This window comes from Salvelinus fontinalis, chromosome 9 (assembly GCF_029448725.1).
Source record: "Salvelinus fontinalis isolate EN_2023a chromosome 9, ASM2944872v1, whole genome shotgun sequence".
NCBI lineage: Eukaryota > Metazoa > Chordata > Actinopteri > Salmoniformes > Salmonidae > Salvelinus > Salvelinus fontinalis.
This window is the reverse complement of record NC_074673.1, coordinates 8,703,821-8,728,703: the sequence shown is the minus strand read 5'-3', so window position 1 is coordinate 8,728,703 and position 24,883 is coordinate 8,703,821. Positions and strand designations below refer to the sequence as shown.

The window sequence follows — 24,883 nt, the reverse complement described above, 5'->3', positions numbered from 1 at the left end:
CACCTCTAAATATTTCCCAAAATGTGCAATCCTAGTGGGGATGCATGCCAGCAAAGTCACCACACAACACAAAAAAATACATTCATTGCACTATAACGGTGACAAACAGTGCCCACAAACTGTTAGGGTCTACATAAAGCTGTCCCAACAGCAGTCCCAACACCTTACCACCGCTACACCTGGTTATCAGCGGAGCCTTGTCTGGCAGCAAAACAGTTCAGTCAGCCTCATTTACTGCCTTTAAAAAAGCATAATTGATATAGCTGACTTGCTTTAAAAAATGTGGTTTCTACTGTCATTTGAGATGTACAAACTATGGCATAAAGGGATTAGAGGCAATCCGTAATTTTGATTAAGACATTAATGAGCGAGCTAGGACGGACGTAGTCATATAACTATTTGTTTAGCACTTTTGAAATGTACATTGACAGAATTCGTGCTGCAACAAACACTCAAACTGGACAGTTTTATCTCAATCCCCTTAATCCAAGATTTGGGACCACACAGCCACAGCCACTCCACTGAATAGCAGGCTAGTGATTGCTTTGCAATGCTAGCAGTTAGCCACTGTCACTGATTCCTTCCAAACCACTCATTGTTAAATTTGCGATTTCCAACTTGTTGTTTATGTCCAATGGCCGATGAGAATCGATACATTTTATCTATAATTTCTTTTCATTATTTATCTTCATATGTCAACGATTAAAAAGGTTTTGCCAGTAGATTGTTTTTTATTTTACCAGGTAAGTTGACTGAGAACACGTTCTCATTTGCAGCAACGACCTGGGGAATAGTTACAGGGGAGAGGAGGGGGATGAATGAGCCAATTGTAAACTGGGGATTATTAGGTGACCATGATGGTTTGAGGGCCAGATTGGGAATTTAGCCAGGACACCGGGGTTAACACCCCTACTCTTACGATAAGTGCCATGGGATCTTTAATGACCTCAGAGAGTCAGGACACCCATTTAACGTCCCATCCGAAAGACGGCACCCTACACAGGGCAGTGTCCCCAATCACTGCCCTGGGGCATTGGGATATTTTTTTAGACCAGAGGAAAGAGTGCCTCCTACTGGCCCTCCAACACCACTTCCAGCAGCATCTGGTCTCCCATCCAGGGCCTGACCAGGACCAACCCTGCTTAGCTTCAGAAGCAAGCCAGTAGTGGTATGCAGGGTGGTATGCTGCTGGCAACCTGCTGTTGACTTGATTCATAATGATCGTTAGCTAAGATTTTGAAAGTATGTTGACATGATCAGTCCAATCAAAGCTACTGTACATATAACGTGATTTGACATAATTTTATCTGTGGCCAATGAACTTGAGCCTTCTTGGAAAGGCACTTCTAATCTAACTCTATTGCCAGCACCCAAGGGGCTAGAATTTCGTAACTCTAGTTTTAGACTTGGCGGTGACGTAGTGTCCCCTTGAGTGACAGAACACTGAGCCAATCACAGAGCACCATATTTTCTGCTGACCACCACAGAAAGCACTGAGCTAGGCTGAAACACCTGCATTTTGGAGCTGCCTTATTCAAGAAAACAAAAAAGAGAATGTTTGTATGCAGCTTTATTAACTCAATTATATATATTTGTTTACATTGTTTGCAAACTAATATGTGACATGTATTAATGCCAAAATAACATGCAAAACAGGCAAGCCCTGCCCCACCTGCCTTGAATAACGGGTCACCACTGCTTGGCATAGATTCAACAAGTGGACTTAAACCATGCCAGAAAAATGCATCCCCCACCATAACACTGTGTCCTTCATTTACTCAAGTGTTTCCTTTATTTGGGCAGTTACCAGGATGCCTACAGTCGGGAAAACTGCAGTTTGGGCTGGTTTTCTCGGGCAGCATGCAAGCCAAATATACAATTTGTTGCATTATAGCCACAGACATATACCCCATAGAAAGGATTTGTAACCTCTTACCCTGGCAATTTGACTGCTAAACTAATGGGTACTCAAGCAATGGATGCCAGTCCTGATTTGAATGGGAACTGCCATCTATGGATTATATTATCTATGGTTGGTTGGTGTTGTCAGTTTCCCTTTTGCAGATTTCAAAATACAATCGCGGGAAAAACGTACAGTTTGGAAAGCAAATGCCTTCTGCTGAAAAGATAGACCCAATAGAATAAAAACAATTCTCAACAACTCCCAATTTTTTAGCAAACACCAGCATTGATCGCTTAATCCGGCCATGCTTCTCACTGAAATGAATTTACTGAGATGCACCGCAGAGACCGCCAACGTGGTTTTCCTCAATATTCTTTTCAGTAAATTAACTCCTCCCACTCTAAATCCTCAAGCTTTTTCCTTATTGGCCGATTTGTGATATTCCGCCATATTCAAACTTCCGCCGTCACTTTTGGTTGGATTGATCGATTTACTGCGGATTTGTTTCTTTCTTTCATCATCGTTGCTGCTGTTCCATTATAATTTCATTGTTTTGAATTAGTAATATTAGCTAGCTTCCTACACCCAACCTCTAAAATGGAGGAGTCAGAGGTGGTCGAATTATCTGTGGAAGACAAGCCGAAGAGTCGAAGGATTTCCTCGAAGAGAACGTCCACCATCAGCCTAGCCGTCGTCAACTCAGAAACCTCCCCCGCCACTGTCAACAACTCTAAAAAGTAAGGAGCGATGGGTAATATTGATACATAAATGTGTGTTTTGACTAAATAATATTAAAGATTAGCTAGCCAGATTTTGAACCCAAAGTTTGTCACATCACATGGCAAATCATTAATGTTTCAATAAATATGGATTCAGGTTTGGCCTTCATGCACTGACGTTACTGTGGCTAGTTAGCCTAACGTATCTGCTAGGGTCCCCTGGTTTTAATGTATATGAGTGGTTCATGTGCTCTGTTTACATTTTCTAGTTAGTTAGCCTCAAACAAACACTGCATCGTTAGCTATAATTTTAAATTTGCGCTCTAGTAACGTTAGAGTAGTTAGTTAGCTAAGTTAACGTATATTGGCTATACTAACTAGTAACGTTATGTAGCTAACTAGTTCGTTTGATTTATTTAGACAAACAAATGTGAAGTTTGAGTAGTCTCAAATTTGCCTAAAATAGTTAGCTAGCTAACTACGTCCATAGCAGTACATTAGTGGACCACCCCACAGCCTTTTAGAGGCATCTGATGCTGAGCTTACTATCTTCTGAGGAAAGAGTCCATCAAAATATGACATTGTTCTTCTATATCGGTGTTGTAAGGTTATCTAGAACATCTTAGAGGAAAGTTGTATGCTTTGTCTCAAACATACTGACCAGACCCCCATCGCATGTTGATTTTTGTCCACCCACACCAGACGCGATCAGGACACACAGGTTGAAATATCAAAACAAACTGAACCAACTATATTAATTTTGGGACAGATCGAAAAGCATTAAACATTTATGCCAATTTACCTAGCTTGCTGTTGCTATCCTGGGATATAAACATTGGATTGTTATTTTACCTGAAACGCACATTGTCCTCTACTCAGACAATTAATCCACAGATAGAAGGGTAACCCGAGTTTGTTTCTAGTAATCTCTCCTCCTCCAGGCTTCTTTTCTTTGGACTTTATATGGGGGTTGGCAAGCTACATTGCAATAAATGTTTAATGCTTTTCGACATGTCCCCAAATTTAATATAGTTTGTTAAGAGTTCGTTTTGATATTTCAATATGCTTGTCCTGATCATGTCTGGTGTGGGTAGACAAAATCAACATGTAAGTCTACACTTAACACCAAAAGTTTGATTTGTGTGTGTGTGTCTGATTTGTCAAAGAGTCAGATTCCATACGCCCTAGGTAGGGGCATTTGGGTTGGGATACAGTATGAATATCTCAAATAGTGTTTATTTCTGCCTGTTTTCTCTCTCTCACTGTAGACCTCCACTGTGCAGAGGGAGTTCCTTCACCTTTCTGACTCCAGGAACACCATGGGACTTCAGCATGGTGAGTAGTACTAAACTAATGTCACGCCAACATCAAACCAGCATCTATCTCTGTCTTTCTCAATTACTACGAAGTCAAGTCAATAAACTTTAACACAGTAGAAAATAAATACTTTATTTATTTCAATGTGAAATGTACAGTGCCTTGTAAAAGTGTTCTGCCTCTTTGTTTAGACAAGCCTACATTAGTTCAGGAGTAAAATGTGGCTTAACAAATCACATAAATTACATGGATTCACTCTGTGTGAAATAATAGGGATTGACATGATTTTTGAATGACTAACCCTTCCTCTGTCCCCCATACATACAACATCTGTAAGGTTCCTCAGTCAAGTATTTCAAGCACAGATTCAACTTCAAAGACCAGGGAGCTTTTTGAAAGCCTCATAAATAAGGGCAGTGATTGGTAGATGGGTAACACATCAGACATTGAATATATCTTTAAGCGTAGTCAAGTTAATAATTATGCTGTGGATTATGTATTAAACCACCCAGACACATCAAAGATACAGTTGTCCTGAACTGAGCTTCAGGACAAGAATGAAACTGCTGAGAGATTTAGTTACCATGAGGCCATTGGTGATTTTAAAACGGCTAAAGAGTTCAATGGTTGTGGTGGAAGAAAACTGTAGTGACTCACAATAATTACCTAAATGACAGAGTGAAAAGAAGAATACAAATATACAGAATAAAAAATATTCCAAAATATGCTGGGAGGAAAAAAACAGCAAAGGAATACACTTTTTCAGTATAAAGAGAAACTGGGTGGGGCTAAGCAAAGACAAAATCCTAGAATAAAAACCTGCTACAGTCTGCATTCCACCAGACACTGGGGAGATCACCTTTCAGCAGGACAATGAACTACAACACAAGGCCAAATCTCCACTGGAGTTGCTTACAAAGAAGACAATGTTTTTGAGTGGCCAAGCTAAAGCTTTGACTTAAATCTGCTTGAAAATCATTAGCAAGTTTAGAAAATTGCTGAATAGCCATGATCCCCAACAGAGCTTGAAGAATTTGGGAAAAAAATAATGGATAAATATTGCACAATCCAGGTGTTTAAAGCTCTTAGAGACTTACCCAGAAGACTCGCAACTTTAATCAATGCTAAAGGTGTTTCTAACATGTATTGACTCAGGGAGCTGAATACTTATGTAACTACTATGTTTGTATTAATCTTTTTTATTTTTTTCCCCGTACATTTTGACGTTAGAGTATTTTGTGTAGATCGTTGACACAAAAAAAAAATACGGTTCAATCCAATGTAATCCCACTTTGTAACACAATAAAATGTGAAGAAATTCAAGGGGTCTGAGTACTTTTGCATGGTACTGTATATACACATTTTTAAGTCTTGTGAAGGTTAGCAACACACTCATTCTGTACACGTGTTTATCTTTCCCACAGAAGAGGAAAAATAAAGAGCCCAAGGATGATGACACTGTCAGTCTGTCCAGCTTTGACCTCAAAGTAAGCCAAGGCTCCACCAAATGTTACAAGATTTCTGAGGATTAATACACTTGCATCACACGTTCCCCCCCACCCCCCTCCATGTGAAATATGTATTTACAGCATACCAGTAGGCTATATCCTGCCTTTCCCCCCCCCCCTAATGGCCTTGTGAGTGTCACTAACTGTAGTCTGAGCCTTCTCTGGTACCTTTTTTACAGAAGAGAAAACGCAAAGAGAAAAAGGAGGATGAAGATACCGTCAGTCTGTCCAGTTTTGACCTCAAAGTAAGACGACAGAGAGGACTGCCTCACTTCTAGTCCTTAGGAAACTTTGCTGTGTTTTTGTTTTTATGTATTATTTCTTACATTGGCACAAGCATTTTGCTACACTCGCAATAACATCTGCAACCATGTGTATGTGACTAATAAAATGTGATATGTGAGAAGTGGAGTAAAGCAAAGCGATAGGGTCGTTAGTAATATCCCCTGGGTATGTATTCAGATTGCCGTCCGTAACACTGATTTCTCTCCTCTGTATTCCAGGAGCCCAGTAACAAGCGTGTGCGGCCACTGAGTCGGGTGTCATCTCTGGCTAACCTGATCTCCCCTTCCAAGAATGGAGCTGTCCGACGCTTTGGTCAAACCATCCAGGTACAGTATATACCCCCTGTATTACACTGTAATAACTCCAGACAGAAGCCAATGGCACTTGACCTGATAGTAGATCATTTTTTTGTGTGGATTTTGTTTAATGAACAGCAGGAAGTTATAGAGAAGGAGATTGACAGTAGAGTGGCACGGACAGAGAAGCCGAGACCAGACTCTGGCATGTCTAAATTTGTACTCATGTCTTCAGAACATGTCACTGCGGGGTGACAGCAAGTCGCCGGGTGCGTCCCTGAAGTCGTGCAGTAAGGCAGCAGGCCCAACACCTCCCAAACGCAGAAACAGCACTCTGTGGTCTGAAACACTGGACGTTCACCAGAAGAGCACCTTCTCCACCAAAGAGATTAAGAGACAGGAGGTAACATACAACTGTAGCACATGTTATCATCATAGTTCAATGACTTTTATAGATAATGCGTTGTGCCAAACATATTATAATCACAATATATCATGCCTTATTGCTTTATTATAAACTGGGTGGTTTGAGCCCTGAATTCTGATTTCTCTGAAAGCCATGGTGTATCAGATCGTATACCACGGATATGACAAAACATTTATTTGTACCGCTCTAATTACGTTGATAACCAGTTTATAATAGCAATAAGGCACCTCGGAGGTTTGTGGTATATGACCAATATACCACGGCTAAGGGCTGTGTCCAGGCACTCAGCATTGCTCATAAGAACAGCCCTTAACCGTGGTATATTGGCCATATACCACACCTCCTCTGGCGTTATTGCTTAATTATAGTATAGGTAGTAGGGCTGGGTGATATAGTGAATTTAATTTATTCTAATTGATCATTTAGCGCGATATTCCAAATGTCTGTATCGCAAGAATCACAATTTTATTTTAATGTTTTTGAGTGTTTGCTTGTTCTCATGTTGTTTTGTCGTTCTCGCTCCTGTGCTGTGTGCACCTTCCCATTTACAAACACACCAAGCCCCTGCCACTAACACCAAGCCCCTGCCACTAACACCAAGCCCCTGCCACTCACACCAAGCCCCTGCCACTCACACCAAGCCCCTGCCACTCACACCAAGCCCCTGCCACTCACACCAAGCCCCTGCCACTCACACCAAGCCCCTGCCACTCACACCAAGCCCCTGCCACTCACACCAAGCCCCTGCCACTCACACCAAGCCCCTGCCACTCACACCAAGCCCCTGCCACTCACACCAAGCCCCTGCCACTCACACCAAGCCCCTGCCACTCACACCAAGCCCCTGCCACTCACACCAAGCCCCTGCCACTCACACCAAGCCCCTGCCACTCACACCAAGCCCCTGCCACTCACACCAAGCCCCTGCCACTCACACCAAGCCCCTGCCACTCACACCAAGCCCCTGCCACTCACACCAAGCCCCTGCCACTCACACCAAGCCCCTGCCACTCACACCAAGCCCCTGCCACTCACACCAAGCCCCTGCCACTCACACCAAGCCCCTGCCACTCACACCAAGCCCCTGCCACTCACACCAAGCCCCTGCCACTCACACCAAGCCCCTGCCACTCACACCAAGCCCCTGCCACTCACACCAAGCTCCTGCCACTCACACCAAGCTCCTGCCACTCACACCAAGCTCCTGCCACTCACACCAAGCTCCTGCCACTCACACCAAGCTCCTGCCACTCACACCAAGCTCCTGCCACTCACACCAAGCTCCTGCCACTCACACCAAGCTCCTGCCACTCACACCAAGCTCCTGCCACTCACACCAAGCTCCTGCCACTCACACCAAGCTCCTGCCACTCACACCAAGCTCCTGCCACTCACACCAAGCTCCTGCCACTCACACCAAGCACCTCCCCCTGCCACTCACACCAAGCCCCTCCCCCTGCCACCCACACCAAGCCGCTGCCACTCACACCAAGCCCCTGCCCCTGCCACCCACACCAAACCCCTCCCCCTTCCAACCACACCAAGCCCCTGCCCCTGCCACCCACACCAAGCCCCTGCCCCTGCCACTCACACCAAGCCCCTGCCACTCACACCAAACCCCTCCCCCTTCCAACCACACCAAGCCCCTGACACTCACACCAAGCCCCTGCCACTCACACCAAGCCCCTGCCACTCACACCAAGCCCCTGCCACTCACACCAAGCCCCTGCCACCCACACCAAACCCCTCCCCCTTCCAACCACACCAAGCCCCTCCCCCTGTCACTCACACCAAGCCCCTCCCCCTGTCACTCACACCAAGCCCCTCCCCCTGCCACCCACACCAACAAAGTTGAGAGATCACTTCTTCCTCTCTGACAACTGGTTTCAACTCTCCTTTTGGGGTTTGGTCCAACAGAATTGGTCATATGGACATCGAAACACATTGAGACATTTCAATACTGTAATAGAAAAGTTAACCTTTTTAATGATACCATTTTTATGTCTCAAATACTCAAATTGTACGCAGAGCAGACACTACTAAAACGTGAGTATCAATGAACATTGATTCTGGAAAATAAGACCACGTACAGCTAACAGCAACAAAAAAATAAGATATGATTTTTAGGCCATGTCGCCCAGCCCTAGTATGTAGTAAGGGGATTGATGTCATAGTTAGCTGCTTGTATCTGAGTTCGATATGTACTCTTTGTCTGGTATGTAATAAATTATGAATTCGGAAGTGGCGAGCCTTATTAACAACATATTTCATGTTCTCTCTAGGCCATTCATGAGCTATCCAGAGGAGAACAGGACCTTATTGAAGACCTCCAAATGGCACGAAAGGTACAATAAATGATTCAATTAACAAGTTTGTCTTTTCCCCTCGTGAAGCTGATTGACCTTAGCTTTAATTTCTTGTTTAACAGGCATATCATGATCCCATGCTGAAGCTCTCCATCATGACAGAGGAGGAGCTAACTCATATATTTGGAGATCTGGATTCTTACATTCCACTTCATGAAGGTACTAAGTCTTCATCATATTCTTACATTCCACTTCATGAAGGTACTAGGTCTTCGTCATATTCTTACATTCCACTTCATGAAGGTACTAGGTCTTCGTCATATTCTTACATTCCACTTCATGAAGGTACTAGGTCTTCGTCATATTCTTACATTCCACTTCATGAAGGTACTAGGTCTTCGTCATATTCTTACATTCCACTTCATGAAGGTACTAGGTCTTCGTCATATTCTTACATTCCACTTCATGAAGGTACTAGGTCTTCGTCATATTCTTACATTCCACTTCATGAAGGTACTAGGTCTTCGTCATATTCTTACATTCCACTTCATGAAGGTACTAGGTCTTCGTCATATTCTTACATTCCACTTCATGAAGGTACTAGGTCTTCGTCATATTCTTACATTCCACTTCATGAAGGTACTAGGTCTTCGTCATATTCTTACATTCCACTTCATGAAGGTACTAGGTCTTCGTCATATTCTTACATTCCACTTCATGAAGGTACTAGGTCTTCGTCATATTCACTACTAGCCTCAACAGGGTTGGGGGTCAATTCCAGTTCATTTTAATTACCTTTTAGTTTCAAGAATTGGAGTTGGATTTTCCATTTACTTCCTAAATTTGAAATGGAATTGACCCCAGCCCTAAGCCTTAGTGTCAAAAGTGTTGCCAACTCTTTATTTGAGAGTTGGTGGCTACTGGTTTAGTAACCCACCATATGCCCTCTGGTGGCTACTAAACCAGTGACTATGACAAGACTATTTGAAAATAAATATCCTCTTCAAATAGAGTTTTGTTCGTGTGTTTCTCCTTGTTACAGACTTGTTGGATAAGCTTGCAAAGGGCACCGGACCTAATGGAACAGTTGGTCAGATTGGACAGATCGTTGTGGACTGGGTAGGTGCCTCTCTCTTGTGTATTGGGTTTATGGATATTATCTGTGTATTTGTATATTTCTTTATGGCAAATTTTTTATCGCGAGAGGTCGAGTGAGTAAGATTTCCAATGTATTAATTACACATTGCAAATAAACTTGAAATGTAAAATCTTTCTCACATCGCCAATATTTAGAAATAATGTGTTTTTGTTTATTTATGAAATGTAGACCCAGCTTCATGCTCTCGCCCCCACCTGTTGCCTTCATCCGCAGATGCCATCTTTGACCTTCTTCTCCCCGTCTTTAGAGAGAGAGGAGTCAGCTGCCATCTTGGATCGTCTTCTTCTCTTTGGCTTAAAAAGCAGACACATTTCCATGATCTGAAAATGACACTGTCTTCTCTTCCAAGTTTCCTTGTCTGAATGCGTACAGGGATGAAACTACTTTTCTTTCATTTCTTTATTTTTTGGGGAATGAAAAAGAGAATGTGTAGACTCATCTTCATGATCCCCCTGTCTTCCTCTAGTTGCCAGGTTTGAATGCTTACAAAGACTATTGCAGTAACCAGCTGGCTGCCAAGGCCCTGTTGGACCAGAAGAAGCAGGACCGGAGGGTTCAGGACTTCCTGCAGCGCTGCCTGGAGTCTCCCTTCAGTAGGAAGCTGGACCTGTGGAGCTTCCTGGATATACCCAGGAGCCGGCTGGTCAAATACCCCCTACTGCTGAGAGAGATACTGAGGCATACACCTCCAGATCACCCTGATGTACCCTGTCTGGAGAAAGCGGTTTGTAGAGAGCACCCACACTACCCTACGCTGCTCACTGACATCATCATACACACAGTTATCAGATACATCATAAAGTTACAAATGATACAGCCATACATGCTAATAGAATTATACATTTATTAAAAATAACTTTCTTAATAGTTGACTGAAGTGTAACACTGGGATTCCAGGTGGCCATCATCCAGGGTGTGTTGTCTGACATCAACATGAGGAAGGGAGAGTCAGAGAGTCAGTACTACATTAATAAGCTGGAGTATCTGGATGACAGGCAGAGAGACCCGCTCATCGACAACTGCAAGATCTTGCTGTGTCATGGAGAGCTACGCAACAAGAGTGGCTCGGTGAGCATTGTTCAGACACGCTGTATAGCAATACAGCCTGTTCTGTATGGCTTTATGCCCCCTCCCCCCTCCAACTAACATGTATCCAGGCTTTCTGTTTTTCTTCTCAGTGTGAAGTTGACCCCCCCTTCAATTAATCAAATGTATTTATAAAGTGTGTTTTCCATGAGTAGTTGTCACAGTGCTTCACAGTACCAGGCGTGTTATGATAACTCTGTGTGTTGTGTAGAAGTACCAGGCGTGTTATGATAACTCTGTGTGTTGTGTAGAAGTACCAGGCGTGTTATGATAACTCTGTGTGTTGTGTAGAAGTACCAGGCGTGTTATGATAACTCTGTGTGTTGTGTAGAAGTACCAGGCGTGTTATGATAACTCTGTGTGTTGTGTAGAAGTACCAGGCGTGTTTTGATAACTCTGTGTGTTGTGTAGAAGTACCAGGCGTGTTATGATAACTCTGTGTGTTGTGTAGAAGTACCAGGCGTGTTTTGATAACTCTGTGTGTTGTGTAGAAGTACCAGGCGTGTTATGATAACTCTGTGTGTTGTGTAGAAGTACCAGGCGTGTTTTGATAACTCTGTGTGTTGTGTAGAAGTACCAGGCGTGTTTTGATAACTCTGTGTGTTGTGTAGAAGTACCAGGCGTGTTATGATAACTCTGTGTGTTGTGTAGAAGTACCAGGCGTGTTTTGATAACTCTGTGTGTTGTGTAGAAACTGCATGTGTTCCTGTTCTCTGAGCTGCTGGTGCTGACGAGGCCGGTGACACGGAATGAGCGGAGCTGCTACCAGGTGTACCGTCAGCCCCTCCCCATCAGAGACCTGGCTCTGGAGGACCTGCAGGATGGAGACGTACGCATGGGAGGGTCATTCAGAGGGGCTTTCAGCCAGGGGGAGAAAGGTGAGTTACTGCAGGGTCTGTCTGTTCCTTATGGGAGGGCCTTCAGCCAGGGGGAGAAAGGTGAGTTACTGCTGGGTCTGTCTGTTCCTTATGGGAGGGCCTTCAGCCAGGGGAGAAAGGTGAGTTACTGCAGGGTCTGTCTGTTTCTTATGGGAGGGCCTTCAGCCAGGGGGAGAAAGGTGAGGAGTTATGGTCTGGGGCTCAATTGTTTCAATTAGACCTTCTTCAATTCCTTGTGTCCTTTTTCAAAATGCGTTGGACAAGTAGATCTCTGCACTCACGATTAAATGCCCAGTTTATGAGTTGCTGACACAATATCCTGTGTGTCGTTAACACCACCTATATTTTACTGGGTTCATGATCCTTTGGGACATACTGAGACCTAGGAGATGTGCAGTTTCTTTCAGTTGTGCTTTAGGAGGTATTATATGTGGATGTGTTTTACCATGAACGACAGTTTATATCATCTGCAATTTTTCTCCCTCTCTCTCTGTCCTCCAGCTAAGAACGTGTTCCGCGTGACCTCCCTGGACCCGACCCACGGCCAGTCTCACACCCTGCAGGTCAACGACGTCTTCCACAAGCAGCAGTGGCTCAACTGTCTCCGCAGTGCCATCGACGCCCAACCTCGACAGCAGAGGGCGCCACTCAGAGATCAGCACAATGAGGCTACAACCATGACCAGGGCCAAGCGTCGTTCTTCTGTGGTGTCCATGTCTGATATGGTGGGGGCAGATGAGAACGTCTGCTCCCAGGTCGGTGAGCCAATCCTAGGGTGTAAAGGCACAGAGACACTCCCCAGGTCTGGTTCTTCAAGTAAAATCAAAAGAGAGTGGAGCCGTGGTACGCATCGCAGGAGGAAAGAGACCGGGGTTTAGGAGAACGGAAGAGTCCATGGAGGCCAGTGGGATGTCTACACCTGTACACCTTCATTCATTTGTATTTTTACTGTGTCTTCTTCTATGGTGTTATGTTGGACTTCTTACTTGTGATATTAATGTGTAGGCTACTCGTGAATTTCCATGGCACCTGTCTGTCAAGTAGTGATTTTGCATAAAATAATATGTCTGACAAATAGCAGTGATGTACCATGACGACCATGTAGCAGCTATGTCAAAACTGTCCAATCACATCCGTCCAGTGTGCACTGCAAACCAATAAAACTGAAGAGTTCTGTAAATTTCAGGAGAAAAAAAAGTTTTAGAAAAGATTATTGGTTTACTTTACAAGGGAATGATATTTGCCAACCAATGTGACTGAAAGTGGTTTACAGCGGTTATGAGAATTAGGATTTTACACTTTTTATGTTAAAATGACTAACTGTTTTTATACAAAATAGCACTGTTTTAGCTCTTAGAATAAGAATATATGTTGCTTGGAACTGGAATTTATTAACCACTTGATTTGATAAGTCATTATTTCTACAGGGTTGGTCAGTGTGTCCTTCGTTACTATTAAAAAGGCCCGTGCTGGCTTCGTTGAGCCGTTTCTCTGTGTCCCAAATGACAGCCTATTCCATGTATTTTTTTGGTTCGGAGCCCTATGTGGCCTGGTCAAAAGTAGTTACACTATATCGGGTATGGGGTGCCATTTTGAGACTGGAGCCTCTCTTTCCATGCAGCACCATGTGTTGAGGTTGATCTTCAGTAGTGTACACAGTGCAGACCACATGCAAATATTAGTCAACTGTCTGATGTGTTGTTGTGGAGACAAAGGTGACAAAGGATGAAATGAGTATGTTGTTATGAGAAGGCTCGGTAACTTGTGTGCCGATTCTCTACCCTCCTTCACAAGGAAGTGTTCACTCTCACACATTTTAGAAGTCTTGGATTAGTGTAAGTACGGCAGAAGGGGAGTTTCTAACATATTCCTTAAACCAGCCCGTTCCTTTTAAATCCGTGAAGGAGAGAAGGGTAGAGAATTGAACCGCAACTGAGTTGTATTAATGGTGGGAAAGTAAAGGTTTCAGAATGGGTTCTCTTGAGAACTGGAGGTGAGAGAAGCATGAAACTGCATGATCAACCACAAGTTATGCTGTGTGCAAAGAGAGGGGAAAAAGTATCACTGGAATGCTTTGTATGGATAGTGAAAAGGGAAAGACCAATTAAAGATTATCCGAGGGGAAATCTGTGAGAAGCTACCTGTGTGTGTCTGATATTTAATTCCTTTTCAATTAAAAATAAAGAGCTTCGATGCTGTGAGATTTCTGTGTCAATTGTCACTGGTGGAGAGAACAAGACCTCTGATGTGAAGAAAGAGGAAGTCCTCTAGCGCGTGTGTGTCAGTTGTCACTGGTGGAGAGAACAAGACCTCTGATGTGAAGAAAGAGGAAGTCCTCTAGCGCGTGTGTGTCAGTTGTCACTGGTGTAGAGAACAAGACCTCTGATGGGAAGAAAGAGGAAGTCCTCTAGCGCGTGTGTGTGTGTCAGCATGCTCGGAAGCGGACAGTGACCGCTAAACCATGCTTACTGGCGCAATCGTTTTAACCCTGGAAAGCCCCTACTTCTACGGCTACATCCACCAGACAAGATGTTCCTTCCCCATTCTCCAGCATACTGTTAACTGTGACAGTTTGTCATTTCAGATAAAAGCTAATGTTAACCACACAGTAGTTCTGCATTTCTCTTCCAAAAGTATTGTGAATATGCCACTGCTTGGTACTCGGTATACATGTTCCAACATATAATACAGTACCAGTCAAAAGTTTGGGCACACCTACTCATTCAAGGGTTTTTCTTTATTTTTACTATTTTCTACATTGCAGAATAATAGTGAAGACATCAAAACTATGAAATAACACATATAGAATCATGTAGTAACCAAAAAAGTGTTAAACAAATCAAAATATATTTCATATTTGAGATTCTTCAAAGTAGATGCTCTTTGCCTTGATGACAGCATTGCACACTCTTAGCATTCTCTCAACCAGCTTCATCTGGAATGATTTTCCAACAGTCTTGAAGAAGTTCCCACATTTGCTTGTTGGCTGCTTTTCCTTCACTCTGCGGGCCAACTCATCCCGGACAATCTCAATTGGGTTGAGGTCGGGTGATTGTGGAGGCCAAGTCATCTGATGCAGCACTCCATCACTCTCCTTCTTGGTCAAATAGCCCTTACACAGCCTGGAGGTGTGTTGGGTCATTGTCCTGTTGAAAAACAAATGATAGTCCCACTAAGCGCAAACCAGATGGGAAGGCGTATCGCTGCAGAATAATGTGGTAGCGATGCTGGTTAAGTGTGCCTTGAATTCTAAATTAATCACTGACAGTATCACCAGCAAAGCACCATCACTCCTCCTCCATGCTTCACGGTGGGAACCACACATGCAGAGATCATCTGTTCACCTACTCTGCATCTCACAAAGACACAGTGGTTGGAACCAAAGGACAGATTTCCACCGGTCTAATGTCCATTTCTCGTGTTTCTTGGTCTAAGCAATTATCTTCTTCTTATTGGTGTCCTTTAGTAGTGGTTTCTTTGCAGCAATTTGACAATGAAGGCCTGATTCACGCAGTCTCTGAACAGTTGATGTTGAGATTTGTCTGTTACTTGAACTCTGTGAAGCACATATTTGGACTGCAATTTCTGAGGCTGGTAACTAATGAACGTATCCTCTGCAGCAGAGGTAACTCTGGGTCTTCCTTTCCTATGGCGGTCCTTGTAAGAGCCAGTTTCATCATAGCGCTTGATGGTTTTTGCAACTGCACTTGAAGAAACTTTCAAAGTTCTTGACATTTTCCGGATTGACTGACCTTCATGTCTTAAAGTAATTTCTTTGCTTATTTGAACTGTTCTTGCCAAATAGGACTATGTTCTGTATACCACACCTACCTGGTCACAACGCAACTTATTGGCTCAACGCATTAATAAGGAAAGAAATTCCACAAATTAACATTTAACAAGGCACACCTGTTAATTGAAATGTATTCCAGGAGACTATCTTATGAAGCTGGTTGAGAGAATGCAAAGAGTGTGCAAAGCTGTCATCAAGGCACAGGGTGGCTACTTTGAAGAATATAAAATATATTTAGATTTGTTGAACACTTTTTTGGTTACTACATGATTCTATATGTGTTATTTAATAGTTTTGATGTCTTCACTATTATGCTACAATGTAGAAAATAGTCAAAACAAATAAAAACCCTTGAATGAGTAGGTGTGTCCCAACTTTTGACTGGTAGTGTGCATCATTTATTTTCAGTAAAGCAACAATGGAAGAGTAAAAAGTATTAAGAACAATACAATCAATTAATATGATAGCAAATTCATTTCAAGGGGTGTGCACTTGACCCCTGCGACAACACCCTCATTTCTAACACTCCAACCATACAGAAGAAGACAAAATGCAACACTTATAAACTCAAAATAGACATATACAGTATTCATGGAATTTACATAAATCAAATAATTTGTATTATTTACATAGTTTATATACACATTATTCAAAATAAACATATATGTTTGATATTTACACATAATTACACAATCCTAAAAGCTTAGCTAAAAGATTTAAGAATTCAGAAAGGTTGGACAGACTAGCCTGGTCCCAGATCTGTTTGTGCAGTCTTGCAGTTGGCAAGGCACAACATCCCAAACATAAGGCAGGACAAATAGATCTGGGTCCAAGCATAAGACTATGCTTAGTGGGAACGCTTAGGCCTAGATTCAATCCGTATCGTAGAGACTGCATTTAAGGTGAACGCTGCATATCTCGGCTCAATCAGAAATGACCTTTACAGATGAATAGAAATATAACCCTTCAGCGATACAGATTGAGTATTGCCCTCAGTCTTTCAAGCATAGCTATCTGACACATGTCACATCAGTAAGCTTACATTTATATCCCTACTTTTCATTGTAGTTTAACTGAAACCATAACTCTAACAAATGAGTTTGGGCTCTCTTACTTCTAGCCTGGTCCCAGATCTGTTTGTATTATATAAACAACTCCTATAGTCGTTGTCAATGTGTTTTTAGCCTGACAATGACAATAGGAGTTGGCAAGAACACGCAAACAGATCTGGGACCAGGCTACCCTGCATCTTCATTCCCATCTAGTCTGAGTGCCAGTCTGTTTGTGCAATCAGCCATTGTTATGCTAATTGGTGGAAAAAATGTCAGCATTACAATGAGTTGGCATTGACAAAAACACAAACAGACCTGGGACCAGGCTTATTCCTATGTGGTGGAATCGTTCGGCACAAGACAAAACAGACTCGTAAAAAGGATGAGGCTTGTTAGAAGTAGGATGGGGCTTGTTAGAAGTAGGATGGGGCGTGTTAGAAGTAGTCAAAGTCCAAGTCCAGATCTGGTGGTGGCTGATATGAGAGGTAGCAGGTGATGCGATTGGGCAAGCCCAGTTTGGACACGTCGTCCAGGGCTCTTCTGCCCAGTGCTGTTCTCAGAGCTATCCTGCTGATCTGTTGTAGACTGAGGGGAGTATCTGGGAAAGAGCGAAAGCATGTCAGTTGAGATAATTATATTATATTACCCCTGTTCATACTGTTGTGCCAACCTGAACTGCATTGTGAGGTTCTAATATTTTCTTAAATATTTTATTTTCACATTGTCCTCTCCAGCATGGTTCCAGCAACTACGGTGGATGCATAACAAATGCAGCTCAGCTCTGCCCAGTAGTGTGAAAATCTCTCTTTGAAGATCATATTTTCATACATAGGATAATCTCTAGACTTTTCTAGTCTTTTCTACCTACGTGGAAATACTTACTTTCATAGAACTCTAGGCAGATATTGGTGGGAGACCCTTGACTTGTGTAGTTGATGGGCTTTTTGCCCAGGTTGTCCCTGGCATATATGTTCCCACCGAACTCAATGAGCAGCTCGATCAGATCCACGTTCTTTACTTTGGCTGCGTGATGGAGCGCCGTCTCGTGGAGCTTGGCAGCGTTCACGTTCGCCCCTTGGAGAAGATGAAAAGGTTTGATTTTAAAGGGAAGTGGTCGAGACTTACCGTTACACACATTCTGAAAATTACAACCTGCATCAAAAAGTACAGAAAATTGTTTTAACTGCAAAGTTTCAAGATCAAGTTAGGGTTGGAATTTATGTAACGCTTTCAAATGTACGTCTGAAGTTTCTCAATCTCTCAAATTTCACCTTATTTTTAAGGTTAGGTTACTCATTTACTTGAGAGAGCACAGTCCCATTAATGGTCTTTCAATGATCAGGAGCAAAACAACATTTTGAAATAATATTACCACAATGTGGTTCACCCACCTGCATTGAGGAGCACCTTGGCGCAGTCAAAGTGTTGTCTGGCACACGCTACATGTAACGGTGTGCCGAAGTGGCAGTCATGGGCCTCCATCAGAGCTCCCACGTCTATCATGAGCTGAACGCAGTCAGAGTTACCTGTAACACACACACACACACACACGTCAGTCATAGTTTGACACTTGGGTATTGAGGGGGACTAACTGCACAATATCAATCAATCAAATGTATTTATAAAGCCCTTTTTTACATCAGCCGAAGTCACAAAGTGCTATACAGAAACCCAGCCTAAAACCCCCTAACAGCAAGCAATGCAGATGTATCCCACTATCCCAGTGTATGTGTGTGTTCTTTATACTGTGTGTGTGGCGTCCAGGACTGCCACCCCCCCCACCCCCCTCTCACAACACATGAACATGTACCCCCCATGCAGGCCTCGTGGAGGGGTGAAAAGGTGAACAGCGGAGGGTTGACCGTAGCCCCGTGCTGTATGAGTAGTTTCACACACTCCAGGCTGCCCGCAGCGCAGGCATCGCACAGAGGGGTACTGCCGTCAATGTTCCGCGCATCCACCTGAGTGAGACAGACAGACAGACAGACAGACAGACAGACAGACAGACAGACACAGACAGACAGACAGACACAGACAGACAGAAATCAATATTACAGCACAACATTTGTTGTTCACCAATACCCCTCAAGAGTCCTTAAATAGAGAATCTGAACTATTGATGGTCCATTTTATAAGTCTTATAACAAATCCATGTGTAATTTCAAATCTAAAAACCCTTAGGCTCCCAGGGACTATCTCCCCCTCAGATTCTGAATTTGGCTTCTATTCAAATGTTTCCCGGCCCTCACGGAAACAGTCACAGTTGTTTGCATGTAGGGGTTACTGCAGATAAGTCACCACCCTAAGGTTTCCAGATTCAGCAGTAGTACCACTACCGACAGACCTGTCACAAGAGAAAAATAGCCCTCTGACTCACGTGAGCGCCAGCGTCCAACAGCAACCGGACACACTGTGTCTGTCCCTGTATGCAGGCCTCGTGGAGGGGGGTTATGGAGTCCACAGCCACTATGTTGACTGCTGCCCCTCCCTGGATCAGCTTCTGTAGCTGAAGAGCCTTGCCCTGGGCTGCTGCCTCGTGTACCGCCGAACGGTCTGTCCAGAACCCCAGGCCATGAGCTGCAGGCAGGGAGGGAGGGAGAAAAGAAATGAATTCCTATATATGCTCCAAAAAGTATTGGGCTCCAAAAGCTCCAAAAGTATTGGGACAGTGACACATGTTTTGTTGTTATGACTCCACCACTTTGGCACTTCGTCCAAAATAATTTTGGAGTCACTTTTATTGTAAATAAGAATAGAATATGTTATTAAACACTTCTACATTAATGTGGATGCTACCATGATTACGGATAATCCTGAATGAATCATGAATAATTATGAGTGCGAAAGTTAGACGCACAAATATCATTACCCCCCCAAAAAGAAATGCTAGCCTCCCATGTTATTGTAATGGTAAGAGATTAGCATGTCTTGGGGGTATGATATTTGTGTGCCTGTAACTTTCTCACTCATCATTATTCACGATTCCTTCATGACTAACTGTAATCATGGTAGTTTCCACATTAATGTAGAAGTGTTTAGAAACATATTCTATTCTATTTACAAGAAAAACGTGATTCAAAATGACACAATACATTATTTACCATGAATTTCTATTGGGCACTAATTAATCTGAAACACAACCAAAACGAACATCAAATGCATCCAACAAGTTTGTAGAGTCACAAGCTTGATGTAGTCATTGCGTGCTAGGAATATGGGACCAAATAGTAAACTTTTGACTACTTTAATACACATATAAGTGAATTTGTCCCAATACTTTTGGTTCTCTAAAGCGGGAGGGATATCTACAAAAAGTGGTGTAATTTCTCAACGGTTCACCCGATATGGATGAAAAGAGCCTCAAATTATAGCTGACATTCTGCACTTTAACTTCATTGTCACTGTATCATTTCAAATCAAAGTGATGGCGTACAGAGCCAAAACAACAACAAAATTGCCACTGTCCCAATACTTTTGAAGCTCACTGTATGATACAGACAGTACATGTGTAACAATTTAACTTTAAGTCCGTCCCCTCGCCCCGACCCGGGCGCAAACCAGGGACCCTCTGCACACATCAACAGCGGTCGCCGACAAAGCATCTTTACCCATCGCTCCACAAAGGCCGCGGCCCCTGCAGAGCAAGGGGAACCACTACTTCAAGTCTCAGAGCAAGTGACGTCACCGACTGAAAGGATGCTAGTGCGCACCACCGCTAACTAGCTAGCCATTTCACATCCGTTGCACATGCACATGTTGTATGATGCCTGTATCTATTTATTCTGCCCAATAACTGTTGATCTCATTTTCATGATACAAAGAGGGCAATTATATATTTTACAGTCAAATTATTTGAGCTCATTACACAAAGTAGGCCTTTAATTTATGTCTGTATTTATTATTAAATAATGTCAGTTCTTGATTTGTGCAGGAGCTCACTGGAGCTGAGTACCAGTGTTGTGCCGAAAATCGTCCCCCTGTCAGAATCCTCCCTCTCTATGTTTACTATAACACACATACATTCATTATGGTTGCCTATCCTGACATGAAGTTTGTTCTATAGAAAGTATTTGACTCTGATGTGTGCCACATAAAGTATTTGACACTAGTGACAAAATTAAGGAAATCAGAAAGGGATTTCGGCAAGGCCATTTTCTTGCCTGCCTGGCAACCCCCCCCCCCCCCTTCTATCTTGGGACTGCAGGGACTGGCCCACTTCATAATCAATTTGGTAGCTCATGTTGACCAGTAGTGTGTGCCACAGAAACTATTTGACTCCAGCCACAAAATTAAGGAAATTAGGGGGGGGGATTTCGGCAGGCAAGTAAATGGCCTTGCTGAAATCCTCCCCCTTCTAATTTCCTTAATTTTGTGGCTAGAGTCAAATACTTTCTATAGAACAAACTTCACGTCAGGATAGGCAACCGAAATTAATAATGAATGTGTGTGTGTGTTATATTAAACATAGAGGAGGGAGTAAAATGTTGGCAAGCAATAAACATTTCGGAACAACTACTAGTCAAATAAGACATGGGAGAGATGACGAATTTTGGCAAAGAGATTTATTTATAGACTAATACATTTGAAACAAATAGCCAAACCGAAAACTGCAGACATTACTAGTGCATCCCCTGCGATCAAACCGCCATAAATCAAACCGCCATAAAAAAAAAAATGATAGAAAGCCTAACATGATCATTGACAGCTGCCTTGAAGGGCACAAATAAAAAAAATGCTTTCTGCTATTAAGATCAGTGAAATGTAGGCTAAACTGACAACGGAGTGAAGAGCAGAAATCTCAACTGGCAAGCAAGTCACAACAATGATGCGTTGAGTGTGTGCGCTTTCACGCAAAGGGGTGGGGGGTTCTGGCAGGGGGGTGAAGTTCGGCACAACACCGGCACCTCACATTTTCTAACGCTTCAGCTCTTGTTCCTACTATAGAATATGAGCTCGAAAGTATTGTGCAGCCCCTACACCTACACATAAATACTAGCGGCACCCAAAATGAGTACAGGCAACTATTTCAGTCCAAGTAAAGCATTGAAAAAACACGCTGCTAGATCTTGAGTTATCGCTGAAACCCTTTATAAGCTCCAGGGCAATACATCATTGGTCCAAGACGCCGCTCTCACGCCACGTGAATCCTGTCATAAACCCGCCCCTCCCTCCCCACGAGGCTTACCCATTGCTGACGTCCGCTGTCTGTCTATGTGATGGTTGGTGACATGCATAGGCATTGCCCTAACCTAAATGTATTACATCTAGACAACATTGGCTAGATTAATGATCTGGTCGGCAAAAAAGCTAGATACAGCGAATGAATGTCATATAAGGATCACCTAGGTTACCTACGTAGCCTACAAAATAGTACATGCTCTAATACACTGGTCAATAGCTTGTTATAACAAGCTTAGCTGGATGGTCTCAAATTAGGTCAGTAAAACAAGGAAGAGCAGAACGTTTTCTAATATTAGGCCTGAATAAGCCAGCTAAATAAAATACTCAACGAGGGAGAGGCATGACAAATATTTTACTATAATTTTGATTGTGGGTTAAGCATTCATGCTGTTTACGTCATGAGCATTAGCCTCTTTGAACTTTCAGACAGGCGAGACACAAATAAAACAACTCACCTATATCTCCAAACAGCGATGGTCTGGCACGAGTAATCTCCATTTAGCTATAGATATTATATCCTCTAGTCTTGCAGAATAAATTGATGCATTTTAAAACGCAGAGAAGACCAGTGAAGCATTGCTGCAGTAACGTTGTTGATAGTGGTGGATGATGGCTTAAATTAGAAGCACATAGAACTAAAAAGAACATCAATGGCTTGTGGGATATGTAGTTTGTTGTTACCTGGTCTCAGAGTATTTCATATTATCCTGTATGAGACACTCCATTTAGTATGAGATGTTACGTTTCTTATGGTATGTATTCATTTGTGGTTGTCCATTACCCATTTCATATGATATGTTATGAATTACAATTCATATTATATGTTCCGAATTTGCTAAATGTACAATATGTTAGGAATTTGCTAAACGTATGATATGTTACAAATTCTAGCTAGGTGGCTAACGTTAGCTAGCTGGCTAACACTAGCTAGGGGTTGGGGGTTAAGGTTAGGAGTTAGGTTAAAGGGTTAAGGTCACCATTAGGGGAAGGGTTAGCTTAAAGGTTTAAGATTATGGTTAGGGGAAGGGTAAGTAGTTGCAACGTAGCTAAAAAGTAGTAAGTAGTTGAAAAGTTGCTAATTAGCTAAAATGCTAAAGTTGATGAGATTCAAACTCGCAACCTTTGGGTTGCTAGACATTTGCATTATACTCCTACCCATCCACCCCGACCAACCACCCTGCTTTCGTTTTCTGTCTTAAGTAACCATCTGTTTCATGTAACCATATTAAATGTAACATATCATGCTAAAAGGAGTGTCCAGATTTGCATACAAAATCATATGAAATGCTCTGAGACCAGGTTGCAACGAATGATGGTTCCAGCCAGAAATATATTTTTCTTAATATTCGGTTCTGGTTCCAACATGGACCAACTTGAAAGAAAGTGGAACATCCATGCTTCTGCAGTAACTTAATTGGAAGAAGACCCAGATAATATTAATAAAGACATCACACTAACCTGTGTAAATCCAAATGTAGAATCAAATCAAATCAAATTTAGTCATATCTCAAAGTGCTGTACAGAAACCCAGCCTAAAACCCCAAACAGCAAGCAATGCAGGTGTAGAAGCACGGTGTCTAGGAAAAACTCCCTAGAAAGGCCAGAACCTAGGAAGAAACCTAGAGAGGAACCAGGCTATGAGGGGTGGCCAGTCCTCTTCTGGCTGTGCCGGGTGGAGATTATAACAGAACATGGCCAAGATGTTCAAATGTTCATAGATGACCAGCAGGGTCAAATAATAATAATCACAGTGGTTGTCGAGGGTGCAACAGGTCAGCACCTCAGGAGTAAATGTCAGTTGGCTTTTCATAGCCGATCATTCAGAGTATCTCCACCGCTCCTGCTGTCTCTAGAGAGTTGAAAACAGCAGGTCTGGGACAGGTAGCACGTCCGGTGAACAGGTCAGGGTTCCATAGCCGCAGGCAGAACAGTTGAAACTGGAGCAGCAGCACGCCAGGTGGACTGGGGACAGCAAGGAGTCATCAGGCCAGGTAGTCCTAAGGCATGGTCCAAGGGCTCAGGTCCTCCGAGAGAGAGAAAGAAAGAAAGAGAGATTTCGAGAGAGCATGCTTAAATTCTCACAGGACCGGATAAGACAGGAGAAATACTCCAGATATAACAGACTGACCCTAGCCCCCAACACATAAACTACTGCAGCATAAATACTGGAGGCTGAGACAGGAGGGGTCGGGAGACACTGTGGCCCCATCTGACGACACCCCCGGACAGGGCCAAACAGGCAGGATATAACCCCACCCACTTTGCCAAAGCACAGCACCCACACCACTAGAGGGATATCTTCAACCACCAATTTACCATCCTGAGACAAGGCCGAGTATAGCCCACAAAGATCTCCGCCACGCCAAGCACAAGGGGGGGGAGCCAACCCAGACAGAAAGATCGCGTCAGCGACTCAACCCACTCAAGTGACGCACCCCTCCTAGGGACATGTCAGCATGGTTTTAAATGCTTGTCAGCAACGGGTGTGGCTGAAATAGTCAAATCTACTAATTTGAAGAGGTGTACACATACTTTTGTATATACAGTGTAACTTTGGCAGGCGGCTCACGTAGTCTACTCCCTATTCACAAAGGAGGTGACCGGTCGTGACCAAAATAACCATTGATGTAGTGGTGGCTTGAGAAGTGGTCTTCTAAATTTGCCAATCATTTTCCAAACAGCTTGCCCAGCCACGGAAAGACGCCCTGTGTGAAAAATTCCATGACAAAATATGCCACTTTGAATGACCGAAATTTATAAATCCAATATTGGTCTTTCAAAGTCAGCTAATCAAAACTGTACTGTGCAAGTAGGCTAATAGTAGGCCTACTATTAAAACAGATCAATTAGGATGTCCATAACAATCCTTAACCACATCAGACCACATTGGAGGCCTGGAGAAAATGTACAACATTTTGATTTTGGATTGTAGTTACCCTTTAATTCAAGTGTGCAGGCACCTAGCACTGTTGT

At 43.1% G+C, this 24,883-nt stretch overlaps 2 protein-coding genes across 2 annotated transcripts; one reads left to right on the top strand and one right to left on the bottom strand.

The window, feature by feature from the left end:
• The first annotated feature begins 255 nt into the window (after positions 1–255).
• Positions 256–14,087, top strand: LOC129862010 (neuroepithelial cell-transforming gene 1 protein-like). Its single transcript, XM_055933290.1, has 13 exons — positions 256–2,640; positions 3,891–3,957; positions 5,364–5,426; positions 5,627–5,692; positions 5,951–6,058; positions 6,264–6,431; positions 8,738–8,800; positions 8,884–8,980; positions 9,804–9,880; positions 10,387–10,644; positions 10,818–10,988; positions 11,698–11,884; positions 12,386–14,087. The coding sequence occupies exons 1-13, from the start codon at positions 2,501–2,503 to the stop codon at positions 12,760–12,762; spliced, it is 1,842 nt and encodes a 613-aa protein (XP_055789265.1). The 5' UTR covers positions 256–2,500; the 3' UTR covers positions 12,763–14,087.
• A 1,950-nt stretch (positions 14,088–16,037) lies between these two features.
• On the bottom strand, positions 16,038–22,567 carry LOC129862009 (ankyrin repeat and SOCS box protein 13-like). The gene is made up of 6 exons (XM_055933289.1): positions 22,366–22,567; positions 19,107–19,306; positions 18,540–18,690; positions 18,121–18,255; positions 17,612–17,803; positions 16,038–17,327 (listed from the first exon to the last, which is right to left on the bottom strand). The coding sequence occupies exons 1-6, from the start codon at positions 22,406–22,408 to the stop codon at positions 17,164–17,166; spliced, it is 885 nt and encodes a 294-aa protein (XP_055789264.1). The 5' UTR covers positions 22,409–22,567; the 3' UTR covers positions 16,038–17,163.
• Positions 22,568–24,883: the final 2,316 nt, after the last annotated feature.

Excerpts from the sequence above, each read along its gene's own strand:
- LOC129862010 (XM_055933290.1), top strand. The coding sequence starts at position 2,501 with ATGGAGGAGTCAGAGGTGGTCGAATTATCTGTGGAAGACAAGCCGAAG. Across the intron at positions 2,641-3,890 it reads ACTGTCAACAACTCTAAAAA|ACCTCCACTGTGCAGAGGGA; the intron begins GTAAGGAGCGAT and ends CTCTCACTGTAG. Across the intron at positions 10,989-11,697 it reads TACGCAACAAGAGTGGCTCG|AAACTGCATGTGTTCCTGTT; the intron begins GTGAGCATTGTT and ends TGTGTTGTGTAG.
- LOC129862009 (XM_055933289.1), bottom strand. The coding sequence starts at position 22,408 with ATGGAGATTACTCGTGCCAGACCATCGCTGTTTGGAGATATAG. Across the intron at positions 18,691-19,106 it reads TGTTGGACGCTGGCGCTCAC|GTGGATGCGCGGAACATTGA; the intron begins GTGAGTCAGAGG and ends TGTCTCACTCAG. Across the intron at positions 18,256-18,539 it reads CCACGAGGCCTGCATGGGGG|GTAACTCTGACTGCGTTCAG; the intron begins GTACATGTTCAT and ends TGTGTGTTACAG.